The 14,201-nt window shown below is 42.7% G+C and overlaps 1 protein-coding gene across 1 annotated transcript in view; it reads right to left on the bottom strand.

Annotated features, from left to right (window-relative positions):
- Window positions 1-450, bottom strand: part of LOC146859667 (embryonic protein UVS.2-like) — a 61,791-nt gene extending 61,341 nt beyond the window's left edge. The window contains exon 1 of the mRNA XM_085643416.1: window positions 307-450. Within this exon, the coding sequence (XP_085499542.1) occupies window positions 307-375 (69 nt within the window). The 5' untranslated portion in view covers window positions 376-450. The remainder of the gene's footprint in view (window positions 1-306) is intronic.
- Window positions 451-14,201: the final 13,751 nt, after the last annotated feature.

The raw sequence follows: 14,201 nt of genomic DNA, 5'->3' as shown, positions 1-14,201 counted from the left end.
TCACCTGTACAGGTGTACTAACAGTGATGCACACCTCACATGTATGCAACTGCATAGAACCATATATAACACTGTTACTGCGGTTCCCACCTACACAGGTGTACTTCCAGTGATGCACACCTGAGAGTCTACAACGGCATAGAACCATATATAGCACTGGTATTGTGGCTCTCACCTGCACAGGTGTACTCACAGTGATGCACACCTGAGAGTCTACTACTGCACAGAACCATATATAGCACTGTTACTGCAGCACTCACCTGTACCTGCACTCAGCTCTTTTTACCATTGCTAAAGGGGTCTCACCTGTAAAGGTAAGCTCCAGCAGGTGCTCACTAGGCACACTGCGATCAGAGTCCATCCTCTGCTGTCCATCCTCGGGTTCTGGGGCAGTGCTCAGGTCGCCAGAGGTAAATGTTTCTTCCTTCTGGGAGATGCTTTGTTGACCCCAGACCAGTCCTTAATATACCCAGAAGAGGCTGAGCATCCGCCAATCAGCTCTCAGTCCCAAGGATGACACCTCTTTCTGCACAGGTCACAAGGTGTGTCTGTCCCTGGGTGGATGTCCTAGGATTTTCTCGGAGGTGCTACGGGTCAAATTATAATAAGCAGCTTTTAAGTGTGGTAAATTTGGTTTGATACAGAGCCTGCACCGTGATGTATTCTTGTTTGAAAAGCATCCACTCTGTTTTCTTTCTGTAAGAGGGTGAATTTGTGATTGGACACAGACGCACCTCCAAAGGTTTTGACTCCTCAAACAACAACTAAAGTCCTCGAGGCACCGAAAGGCCCGGATTGGAGATCACATGCGACAGAAAACGTGCAGAAGATGAAGTAGTTGAAGAGTAGAGTAGTAGGATGAAAGGCAGAGTGGAAGGATGAAAGGCAGAGTGGAAGGATGAAAGGCAGAGTGGGAGGATGAAAGGAAGGGGGAAGAATGAAAGGCAGGATTGAGGATGAAAAGACGCGTCGAAGGATGCATGAATGAAAAACATGGTAGGAGGCTGAACGAAAGCAAGGCTTCGGACGGGTGGAATGAGGGGTACAAGTCAAATGATGGATGGAAGGGTGTAAGAATGGCGTCAGCAGGGACATTGGACCTTACGCCCTCATGACGGAAATATGGTGCCCCCTCCTGAATTACATCCATGAATCTCAGCTCAACATCTTCAGGCAAAGTGTATGAGCGCCGCCAACGTCTCACCAAGAAGCCCCTCCTTCCAACCTCCTAAGCCCCTCCTTTCAACCTCCTAAGCCCCTCCTTCCAACCTCCAACCATTTGTTTTCTTTCAGTGAGCATGCTGCATTTTTTTAGGGGCTGGTGTAACTGGTGTAATTCTCTCCAGCAAAATTACTCGGAATTACTGCAAAATGAGTCGTAATTATGCGTAAATATATGAGAAGCAAAATCCAGCATATAGCGCTATTTTCTTAGTGCAAAATGCACCTTTGTGCCCAAAATGGGCTCGAGGATGCATTTTGCAATAATAAAGTAGCACTAAATGCTACAGGACATGAACAGCAGTATCAAGCATCCGCTCGCGCTCTATCTCTTAGGGTCATATTCACAATGCCCCTACGGCACCTTTCAATCGCCGAAGCGTCACTTTAGTGACACTCTGGAGGCAACGTAAAGCCGCCCTAGCGCGGCTTTTCATGGTCTTGTAATATGGCTCCTTTCATGCATGACTAGGGCCGTTCCATGGGTGTAGCTGTGGAGTTCCCACGCACCACCCATGGATTCTGACACGTTCTCGGATTTACAAGGTTTTGTAAACCTGGGAAAGCGTCAGATTCTAAAGCCTCCTCAGGGGCTCAACAAGGAGAAATACATTTATTTCTCCTATTTTTTTGCTCTTTCTATGGGTGCTACATTCTGTCCATTCCTGCACAAAAACAATCAGCCCTGCAACGCAGGCACCCTTGCATCATGGTGCAGGGGACCTGCATTGGCGCTAGGCAGCCACTTTTGCACCTGTGCAGAGGAAAGCGCAGGGATGCATCGTATTGCTGTAAATACAACACATCCCTACACTTTTTCTAAGGATGCAGCTCGGTGCAGCGCGATGGCTTGCAGCACCACGCAGCTCAATTTTCTACAAAATATGCCCCTTGGTTTGTTCTTCCTGTGCTCCTGTAGTAGGATTTGCCCTAACTTACTCTTAATTTCTCAAGCTGGAGTAATTGCATAATATCTGTAATTTCTCATCACAAGAGTAATGTGTTATTACTGAAATTACTCCGATTACCCTGGTGTAATTAAAATCTTTGCCCAGGCTTGATGTATTTCTAAGGTATGATGTATTTTGCTTTTTTCTTAGACAATGTTTCCGTTTTCTTTCGTAGGGTATGCTGTTCTTTGTTTTCTCCCATAGTATATGATGACTTCTGTTTTCTTTCTTAGTGCCAGTGGCGTAACACAGGCCCCCGCAAGGTGGGGGGTGGCTAAGTTCCAGGGGTTCCCCTCAGCATAGTACTCTTCCTGGAGAGCTTCTTTTTGAGTCCAGAGGGGGCCCTTTCACGTATCTTGCAGGGGGGCCTCCCTCAAGTGTTGTTACACCAGTGCGTAGTGCGTGGTGGACTTAGTTTTCAAAGTACAAACGAGAAAGAAAGCTTGCACACCTTCTTATACTCGTGACTGTTGTGGCTGTTCGTAGCAATATTGTGGCGTGCTGACTGTTTACGTGCTCTGTCCCGAACAGCACGCAAGCACAATTCACTGTATATATTCCACCCCCTCAAGCGTCAATCAGACGCACAGCCTTGTAGCAAAGTCTTTGTTTTAATAACAAACCAATGTTCATCCAGTAATCTGAATTTAATCCATACTTCTTTAAGGTTCATGGTTTGAACCAACGTTGAGTTATGTGGGTGAGCCACACCTCCATGGTAGTTTGAAATAGAGGGTTTTCACATATAACGTTTCTGATGGCAAAATCAGGGTGAAGGAGCAAGTTGGTGGTTACAGGGTGCGTGGAGGAGGTGATTGTGTTGCTGGTCACAGCTTGAAAGGTACAGCTTTGTAGAATTTATGTTGTTGGTTACGGGGTTAGGATGAAGTAAACACACATTGATTTTAATTTTATTATGTGTATGATAGTTCTTGTAAATGGGTGAGGGAATATGAGAATTCATTTGTCAGAATTAGTTTGGTTACAACACAGTGATTTATTCGACAGTACGTTTTTTAAATGTTATTTTGATGAGTCCAGTTGTATGGTAACGGAGTACAATGTTTAATTCCTTTCATTTTAGTGACTCCTGATGAAGGGCTGTAAGAGCCGAAATGCATTGGGTGATAATATGAGGCCAACCACGATGAATTGTTAATCCCTACCTGCAACTGATAAGGCCTGGATGGGCACGCCAGTGGCATTTGAAAAAAATTGAAAAAATGTGGAATAACGCTGCCTTTTAAGTGATTGGATAAAAGATGAATGACGCTGAAAATATAAATAAAGATATGGATTCAATTCAGATTAGTGGATGAACATTGGTTTATTGTTAAAACAAAGACTTTGCTGTAAGGCTGTGCATCTGATTGGCACGTGAGGATGTGCCATATATACATTGGACTTAGTTTTCACCCATGGTGTATGATGTCCTCTGTTTTGTTTCGTAGTGCGTGCTGTACTTTGTTTCCTCCCCATAGTCTCTGATGTCTTCTGTTTTCTTTCGTACTGGACGGTGTACTTGGTTTTCACCCATGGTGTAAGATGTCCTCTGTTTTCTCCTGCAGTGCACGGTGTACTTTGTTTTACTCCATAGTGTATGATGTCCTCTGTTTTCTTTCGTAGTGCGTGCTGTACTTTGTTTCCTCCCCATAGTCTCTGATGTCTTCTGTTTTCTTCCGTAGTGCATGGTGTACTTGGTTTTCACCCATGGTGTAAGATGTCCTCTGTTTTCTCCTGCAGTGCACGGTGTACTTTGTTTTACTCCATAGTGTATGATGTCCTCTGTTTTCTTTCGTAGTGCGTGCTGTACTTTGTTTCCCCCCCATAGTCTCTGAGGTCTTCTGTTTTCTTTCGTAGTGCATGGTGCACTTGGTTTTCACCCATAGTGTATGATGTTTTCTGTTTTCTCCTGCAGTGCACGGTGTACTTTGTTTTACTCCAAAGTGTAAGATGTCTTCTGTTTTGTTTCGCAGTGCATGGTGTGTTTTGTTTTCTCACATTGCGTACAATATTTTCTTGTTGTACTTTGTTTTCCCCTATAGTGTATAATACCTTCTGCTTTCCTTCGTAGTGCATGATGTCTTGTTTTCTTTCCTATTGCAATTGGTCTTTTCGCAGGTTCCTATTGTAGGTGGCTTTACTCACAGCCTTTCTTGCATTCTTTACGAACATCCTGTGCTGGTCTGTGTCTGTTTCATTCCTCAACCTTTTGCTGCACAGGGAGTCATACACGGCTCTGCCAGTACACCTCACCACTGACATACAGAACCTCCAGCTGTTCCAGCACAGTACACACACATAGCTCTGCCAATGCACCTCAACACTGACATGCACAACCCTCAGCTGTTTCAGTACTGGACATGCACTTAGCTCTGCCGATTCACCTCAACACTGACAAGCACAACCTCCAGCTGTTCCCGTACAGGAAATACACATAGCTCTGCCATTGAATCTCGGCTCTAATTTAAGGCCAGCGTTCACCCTATTTTTGGAGTGGTGCCTACACATAACTGCCAGTTTCATCCCAACATAATCCATCAAAACGTAGAAGGAGTGAGAAGGCAGTCCTATGGGTGGGCCCTCAACTTCCCAAACTTTAAACTAGAACTAACATAAGGGAGGGTTCACCCAGTTCTCCTATCTACCACCTGTTGTAGAGTGGTGTGTGTGGATGTTCCAGATATCATAAGCGAGTGTGCGGATGGCACCCAGGTAAATTGGTGCCCATGCCACATTTCTTGGATATACTTAAATACATGTTTTAGGGTCCTCACCCACAGGTGCCACCTGTGGCTTGCTTCATCACTGGACCCACACCCAGATTTAGGGCAAGATTAACAACAGTGAGATGTTATAAGCATTGTAAGGTCCTCAACATCCATGTTAAGGACCATAGAATCCTCACAACATCCCGCCATTTTGAATCATGCCTCAGACCTCATGCATTACAATTCTACCACAGGATTCGTAGGCATTTTTAAGACACTCGCTTAATTCCCTGCACATACCTCCTAAACAGCTCCACTTACAGATGTGGAGAGCCCGCCCACTTACATTAGGTGATCTCACCCCAACATAACTCTGGCAGTTGCACACAACCCTAAACGTTTGCACTCATGATATTCCAATATCCTTTTGGTAAAACTCATTACCAAAGGTATCTGCCTCTACTAGTGCCTCTCTTGCCATTTGAGTACTTCAGTTACTGCATAAATTCTAAACACTAAGAGCCTGATTAACAAAGATCTTTAGTCTTCTTTTAGACCTAAACTCTAACTTTACACCTAAAGTCTAACCTTACACCTGAAGTTTAAGTTTAGACCTGAAGTCTGGGTTTAGATAAAAAGTTTAACTCAGACCAAAAGTCTTACTACTTTTCGGTATTCACAAAAGGTAAGTTGCAACTAGTGACTTTACTTCTGTAATTCTACTAGTTATAACTTTTCTACTAATAAGTTTGCCAGTAGTAAACGTATGAGTAGCAACTTACCTTTGTGAATACCAAAACATGCTGGGTAGAGGTGCGGCTTCGCGCGCATTTGGCCACGAACAGAGCAAGCGGACGGGAGCGTTCCCAGCGTTTGGTCCATGATAATTAGTAAACAATTTTGTGAACAAGGGCTGCGCTGTGCCGATATCCGCCGAAAATCTGGAACGCGGACGAGGTAAGAAAGTGCTGCCCTAATGTGAATCATGAAGACCTGCTCTCTCGGTGGGTGAGCTTTCTCCGCGTTGCGTACCTGTGTACCTGCAAATCTTAGATCTCTGGAGTTTCATTTGTCAACGTTGAAGTTTAACCCTGTGTGACCTGATCTGACCTGCCAACGTTGCAACGGTAACGGCTTCGCTCCTTTCTAGCTGCCAGCGCCGAGAAGCACGGTGTCCTTCTCTCTCTCTGCACGATCTATACCGCACCATGAGGGCTATGGCTGCAGCAGGGAACTACGTCTTCCCCAGTGACTCTATCGACGCCCACGGAGGCGCCATAAGCGAAAGGAACGCCTTCTGCCTCGCGGGGCATGTGCGGGTGGCGTCGGGAGAAAAGCCGGGACAGGTGCAGGACCGTTTGGGCCTGGCTAGACCTCCCCTCTAAGAAGTGAGGTGAGGTGAGTGTATAATTTAACCATGGGGAAACGTTCCGCCATCACATCTGCCCAGGGTTCCAGAAGTTCTTCCATCATTTCGTCTTCCTTTGAAAGCATGCTTGAAAATGCTTTCATGTTGGTCACATCCGAAATTGAAAATACTGAAAGGAGATTATCCTTGGGCCAAACAGCATCGTCTCTACATATGCCTGGTGGTCCAGCGAATGATGACCTTACAACCCCTGTGCTGTTAACACCAAGTATAACAATTGTCAATCCCACCCATCTTGAGAATCTATCTGTGGCCTCGGGGATTGATAAGAACATTATTGATTCTGTTGATATTGCAGACTCCCAGCAGGAAACTGAAGTTGACCCTAGCACCACTAACCTGGCCCAAAACCTAAAGACCGCCGGGGGGAAAAGGAAGAGAGGACATATCAAAATACCTATTAGTAAGAGGAAACAACCCCCTTGCAATAATAAAACCCAACCAACCCCTCAGAGCATGTGGTTATGAGGAAAAACCACACCAAGTGGGGGGTTAGTCAGCACGAGTACACAACCAGATGGTCTAACTAATAGTACTGTTGATTTGACCACAACTATAGCAGAATCTAATTCTATGTGTACACAAACAGAGCCAACATCTGTAAATGGCACGCTAGGAAGGTCAAATGAGAACCTAATTGACACTATTGTGGATTCCACTTTTAAGCAATTGAAAAGTCTAATGGATAAACAGTTTAGTCATATTTTTAAACGTCTGCACAGATTGGAAAGCCTGGTGAAGAAAGAAGATACCAAAAGGAAAGGGACTATCATTATTGATCAAATTAGGGGTGAACGGCTATTGAAAGATATGGAGGCAATCAACAAAGGCATTGTAGGGGGAAGTGGCAAATGTATTATACCTGGTGTAGATAATACATGTGAAAAGTGTGATGGTAACAAGAAGAGCTTGCCTTGTAATTCCATGCTTAGCACTTCGGTTAGTACATTGTCCTTGTCAAAAGTACCTGTGGTAAATAAATCTCCTTGTCACACCTCACTGCCAATAGTAGCCCTTCCTACCCCACCTGCGACAGCACCCACAAAATCAACGCCATACCCAAATAATGAGCCTATTCTTGTTACTTGGGCCTTAAAAACATGCCGATGCTGTACTGAATCTGCCGCCAGAAGCATGTCCTTATGTTTTAGTTTTAGCTGGAGTACCCCCCCTGTATGAAGACCAAAGTGAGTCTTGGGATCCACTCAAGAATAAGTGTATTGATTGGCTATCTAAGTATAAGGGGATGGGTATGGAGATTGCCAACGAAATCCTGATGGTGCGACGGGTGGGATGGGTAGGACCCTCGACCAAAAATATTATGGGCGACTGTATAGTTGTGAATTTTAGGTACCCTTCTTTGGTGAAAGGTATATTAAAATGTAACATCAACCACTTTAGTACTCCAACGGCTATAACTTCACTACCACTTGGCTTTTTCTACAGACCACCTCAAAGAATCCACCATTCAGCCATTTCGATATATCCTGTACATAACCGGTTCGCTGCCCTGTCTGACTTAGAGGGACAGGACTGACTACCGAGCGAATCTTCGAATATTGTAGTACAGTCCCGGGATGCACTAATGGTTAACCAGGCCACGATTAAATGCAGCCCTATCAGGAATTTTCAAATGGCCCGCCCGGTAGAACTGTTGCCTTTTTGCCCTGTCACCAGTGAACCCATGTCTTCTGATCAACATCTAAAAATACTAAGCTGGAATATCGCTGGTCTAAAATCAAAAATGAATATAGTAGAGTGGACCAATATGGTTAGCAGTTTTGATGTTTTGATGTTTCAGGAGACATGGAGTACTAGTAGTTTGCTTCTTGAGGGTTTTGTTTGCTACAACAGTACTGCCCTCAGCCCTGAAGTTGGCCGACCTAGCGGGGGATTATCCACATGGATAAAGATCACTGCAGGAATCAATACCAAACCCTTGGAAACAAATGATAGTCATTTTCAGGCCACACTCTATTAGAATGGGATCACGTTATGTTTTATAAATTTTTATAATAATGATTTTAGATCACTGCCAAATAGGAATTTTATCACCTTATTTGATTTTATTGATAATATGTTAGAAGGAAAAAGGTTTGGCAAATTGGACGGAATTTGTTTGGGGGGTGATTTTAGTGCGCATTTGCACAAAAGATTGGATAATATTACAGTTACACCTGTCCCGGTAATTCCGTGTAAAAGAGGGGAAGAATTGTATAATCATCTATCGTCTAGGGATTTAACCAACGTTATGGAGAAAGCTGGTTGTATGTCTGATAAAGGCCCATTGCCTACCTTTAGAGGCCGCGGCTATTCATCGACCATTGATTATGTTTTTATATCATCATCCCTTGAGAACTGTTTAGTCAAGGCTGAAGTTTTATGCACTAGCTATAGTGACCACAACCCAATTTTGACAACCATCAGATTTGTTAATAAATTTATTAAACGAAAAGAAATAGGGGCAAAGAATCTGGTTGCATCCACTGACAAATTTAAAGTAATCTGGAAGGGCATAGATAATAAGGCCCTACTCGCACAAATTATAAATTCCTACCCCTTATTTGTGGAAACGTGCTTGTCCAGGGGATGCCCTGATACAGAGATCATTCAGGCCTTTACTGGGTTATGTGTTGGCATCAAACAGGAAATTTCTAAACCTGTTAGGAAACAAAGTAAGAACCCTAGATGGTTTAACGGGATTTGTTCACGGGCAAACCGTGACCTTCGCGAGGCATTAGCCGAAAAACCCAGGAACACGACTTTGGTTAAAGCCTTGAGAGGACGTTATAAGAAAGTAATCAAATTGTGTACTGAGGAGATATTGAAGGAGAGGTGGGACTCCCTTGTACGCACTACTGCACTTAAAGATGTAACTGGGTTTTGGGGTGAGGTGAAAGCTATGAGGTCCATGGGATCCAATGTAACTCCTATTAATTGTAACATACCTAGTAAGACATGGGAGGAGCATTTTGCAAGAATATATACAGCCCCAGCAACAACTACTGACTTTCTTCGTCCAGTTAATAAGGTTGTTATATCTATAACCGAAGTTGAAGATGCCATAAATCAAAGTGTAGGGAATAAATCCCCAGGCCCCGATGGGTTATCAATCGACCTTATTAAATCTGAACCCGATTTCTGGTCCCCTTTACTTTGCAATGTTTTTAATAATCTGTCCAACACTACAATCCCGAAAACCTGGTCAACCAGTATCATCGTGCCCATCTTTAAGAAGGACGATAGATCCAATCCTAGTTGCTACCGTCCTATATCTTTAATAGATAATACACTGAAGATTTTGGGCAGAGTGATTTTTAATAAAATCAGGAATTGGGCAGAGGATAACCAAATTTTAAATTCTTGTCAGTTGGGATTTAGAAGCAATGTGGGAACCGTAGAACAGTGTCTGAATTTAAATCTTATATTAGGCAAATACACCATCGCCAAAAAAGTCCCTTTGTGTTTGGGTTTTATGGACTTATCGTCAGCCTTTGATTTTGTCAATCGATCAAGATTATGGGAGATTCTTTTAAATTACGGGCAGGATAAGACAATTGTTTATTTTTTGGTACATTTGCATAGAGACCTAAAAGCTCGGGTAAGGATAAATAATGAAGGTGAGCTCTCCGGGGATATTTTAATTGGTAGGGGGGTCAGACAAGGTTGTGTCTTGGCTCCCCTACTTTTTATCCTTTATATAAATGAATTAAATAAATCCCTGTCTAAATCTACATGCGATGTACCGAAAATTAACGGCAAACCATTCCCCGGACTTTTATATGCGGATGATGCGGTCCTGGTGATCCGCACACCTAAAGCACTTAAAAAATCATATATTATGTCTTGCGGGCCCAAAAAACATTGTATCGATCATATAGTATCAGGAGACAATGTTCTAAAAAGCACTGGCACTTTTCCGTACCTGGGTTTAGTTTTTTCAGATTCTGGATCATGGTCAGCACATGTAGCTAATGGTAGAAACAAACTCGGTAAGGCAGTTAATTCAATAATTAGCCTACGACAGCCAAAGCGGGCTGAGGTTGTGATACCTTTACTACAGATCTATAATTCACAATGCCTACCAACCGCAACCTATGGTGCTGAGGTACACAAATTGCAGTGGTATCCAAACAGAAGAAAATAGATTCTGCAGAAAGGTTCTAGGGGCCCAAATCCCATCACCCACTCACATATGCCATAAAGAATTAAACTTGTATTATGTCGAGGATTTCATCAAATCTCGGCCAGCATTGTTCTGGCTAAAGATATGGTGAAACCCGGCAGCAATTCTAACTCAGGAAATAATCAACGATTGCCTTAAATGCGATAGGGGTAGCTCTATACCTTGGCTTAGTGCTGTCAAGAAAAGTCTAGTCAGTGTGAAACTGGAATACATCTTCTCCCATCCCCTAAATATAGACGGCATGAACACAAAAACTGTGAGAGAGGCACTGTATGACTCATTCCGAAAGGAAAGAGGATACACGGAGCTCTATAAACCATCAATAATTAGATATATTTCCATTTTGAAACGCTCAGGTAATAAAAATGATATGTTACAGGAATACCTCAAGAAAAATATCGGACGATGGAACAGGAGCTTGCTCTTTCGCCTCAGGGATGGGAGCATAAAATACTCACTCTGTTTCCCACTTGGCTTTAACAAAAATCTAGAGAACTTGCTCTGCCCATGCGGAAATGGTCAAAAACAAACAATTTTACACTTCCTGTTCTTCTGTAACTTTTATATCAGGCACCTTAAACAGTATTTGACTTCTTATTTTAAGTCACATGCTATTATTGATTATAAATTGCCATTTGATGAAACATTGCGGCTAGGAAGTGATGAAATGATTTTCAGAGTAAGTTCATTCTTGCAATCTGCGGTACGTTCGCGAAACACTATGGACACTCTATAGATCGCATTTTATGGGAGGCCCTTTTATTTAATTTAATATTTACGGACCGCTACTTTGTACATTGATACAGCTAGGTTCGTCGTCTGTATAGTGTACATATTGAACTTGTTAGCACTTTACTGCTATTTTGCACAATTGTTTTGTGTTATTTAACGATGCTGATTTGACAAATCCTACTAATTTTCTAATTTGGTGGTGATGATTTGCATTTAAAGACATTTTACATCTAATGCTTTTGGATTGCCAATTTGCACAAATGTAACAGTTGGTTTGACGTTCACATGTTATACACATTGAACTTATCTGCACTTTATTGCCATCTTTGCACATTTGTTCATGCTATTAATAAAGTTGTCATGATACCAAACTTATTTTTATTTTGTGTTTTATGTTATTGTATATTTATATCCTATTGGTGGTGATGAATTTTACTTTTATGGATATTTTATATCCGAATAAAGACCATTTGACTTGACTTGACTTGAATACCAAAACTAGTAAAGTTAGACTTTTGGTCTAAGTTAGACTTTAGGTCTAAACTTAGACTTCAGGTGTAAAGTTAGACTTCAAAAGTAAAGTTAGACTCAGGTCTGAAGTTAGATTTTTGGTCTAACTTCGCTTTTGTTAATCGGACCCTAGGGGAGAGGGTGTGGCTGAATGGCTAGAGCGACCACATTTGAAGCTAGACAGCCAGGTTCAAGTCTGGTGGGAGGTTCAAACATCCTGTGGGTCTGGGAAAATCATTTAATCTCACCGTGTACTACAAATCAATGTGTCTGTCTGTGATAACAAAAAATGTGTTTTGGGGACATTGCTATCATCTGATTTTGTAAATAATTTCTTTTATCTTTAAACATAGTCAGTTTTTAAGTAGTTTTTAATATTTTTATTCTCAGTAAGAACTTTCTTTTTGTAGGCGTTCTGCCATTTCCACTGTCTGCCGTGTCTCTGACACCACGGCAGTGTTACACAGTGTAACAGTTCTTGGCTTACACTCTCGATCACTGCTTGTCTCACTTCTTGGTGCACAGCCTCATGCTTTTGGTGTGATTCTCTCACCCTGATGCACAGTCTCTTGGAGCACAGTGTGAACCTGTGAATCTTGGCACAAAGCTTCTCATTGGTGTAAATCCCTCCCTCTCTTTGGGCCTGTAGCCTCACAAGCTGAAGTACAGACCCACTTATTGGACTTGAGTTCAAATTCTTGCAGGATCATTTCACTCATTGTTTGTAAGTATCACATCTTGGAGCACTATCTGATGTTTTTTTAAGTCACTCTTCCTGGGCGTTGACTTACTCTATTGATGCACGTCTCATACCTTTGTGCAAAATCTCACTCATTTCTTGTGAGAATCACTCCGTAGAGCAGAGTGTCACTTATTGGATGTGAGTCTCATACCTTTTTCTCACTCATTTCATGTGACGCTCACTCCTTGTGAGAGTTTAATCCATTTGATATGAATCCTACACTTTAGCTTTAGAGGGGAAAAACGGAAACCATCCCCAATCATATAACAGAGCGGCAATGGCAAGACCATTTCTCTGTTATATACGCGGGAGAGGATGCCTCCCCAGCCTCTGAGCAAGAGCATAATTTGACTCCTGCCGTAATCTTTCCACCCGATGTTACTTTTGAGATCCAGGAAGTGACTTTGGCAATAAAAAGTATTGCACCGGGCAAAGCGGCGGGCCCAGACGGCCTTCCAGGAGATTTGCTTTTGCATGATCCATCACCCTGGGCATCGTTTATTTCCGCCATAATGAATGCTATAGTTAGGGGTTCCACAGTACCAGAGTCCTGGAAAGCCGCAGTAGTGATTCCAATATATAAAAAGGGCAACAAAGAGGACCCTGCCAACTACAGACCCATTAGTCTAATAGATGTGATCCAGAAGGTGGTTGGCAGGGTCCTTCTCATGAGATTGAAGCTGTGGATTGAGAACATGAATATTTTATCCCATCTTCAAGCAGGTTTGAGACAAAAGGTAGGCACAACGGATCAAGTTTTTAGATTTTATATGATTTATTGGAAAGTGGTAGTTTCAGGAAAAGGCACTTTATATTTGGCTTTTATAGATCTTAAGTCTGCGTTTGACCTGATCCCGCGCCAAAGGCTATGGCAGGTTTTATCTGAATTAGGTGTTCCCCCAGAGATTCTCACTTTTTTAATGCTTTTACATGAGGATAATCACGCCAAGATTAGATGGGGTGTTCAGGGACAGCTCACAGAAAGTGTCACGGTGAACAGGGGGGTCTGCCAGGGCTGTGTATTAGCACCCACCCTGTTTTCTTTATACATCAATGGAGTGGTGGATCTTCTTAGAGAGGACCCAGCTGATGCTCCAGCCCTGGCTGGTGAAAAAATCCCTACCCTCCTGTTCGCCGATGACACTCTTCTGATCTCAAAATCCCCAGGTGGCCTGCAAAAGATCTTAAATAGGTTTAGCACTTTGTGTAGGTCTTATGGCTTGATTATAAATACTAAGATAACCAAATTAACCCTACAAGACGTTTTAGAAATGTTTTTACTTTGGATGGCAACCCGCTAGATATTGTGGACTCCTTTGATTATTTGGGTGTCCGGATTGCGAAGGGGATGAAATGGAGCTCTCACTTAACTAAGATGCTCTTATGCCACAAGAGGGCTTCTGGTGCCATCATTAGAGAACAACATCTCTCTACGAGTAGACCAGTGGCCCTGGCCCTTGTGGTATATGAGGCAAAAGCACTATCTTGCTCAATGTATGGAGCTGAAATTTGGGGCTATGAAAACATCCCTGAGCTAGTTAAGTCTGAGAATAAGTTTATGAGGGACCTTATCTCTCTTCCCACATCAACCCCATTAAAACCATTGTTCTATGATTTGGGTAGACATTCTATCCAAGACATCGTACGACTTCGCCCTTTACTATTCTGGGCAAGACTACGAAGGACACCGGAGCTCGCTAAGTATGCTTCAGCCCTAAGT

This window comes from Triturus cristatus, chromosome 3_1 (assembly GCF_964204655.1).
Source record: "Triturus cristatus chromosome 3_1, aTriCri1.1, whole genome shotgun sequence".
In the NCBI taxonomy this organism is placed as follows: Eukaryota; Metazoa; Chordata; class Amphibia; order Caudata; family Salamandridae; genus Triturus; species Triturus cristatus.
Note: the sequence above shows the minus strand (reverse complement) of the source record. Positions and strands in the feature narration are given on the sequence as shown.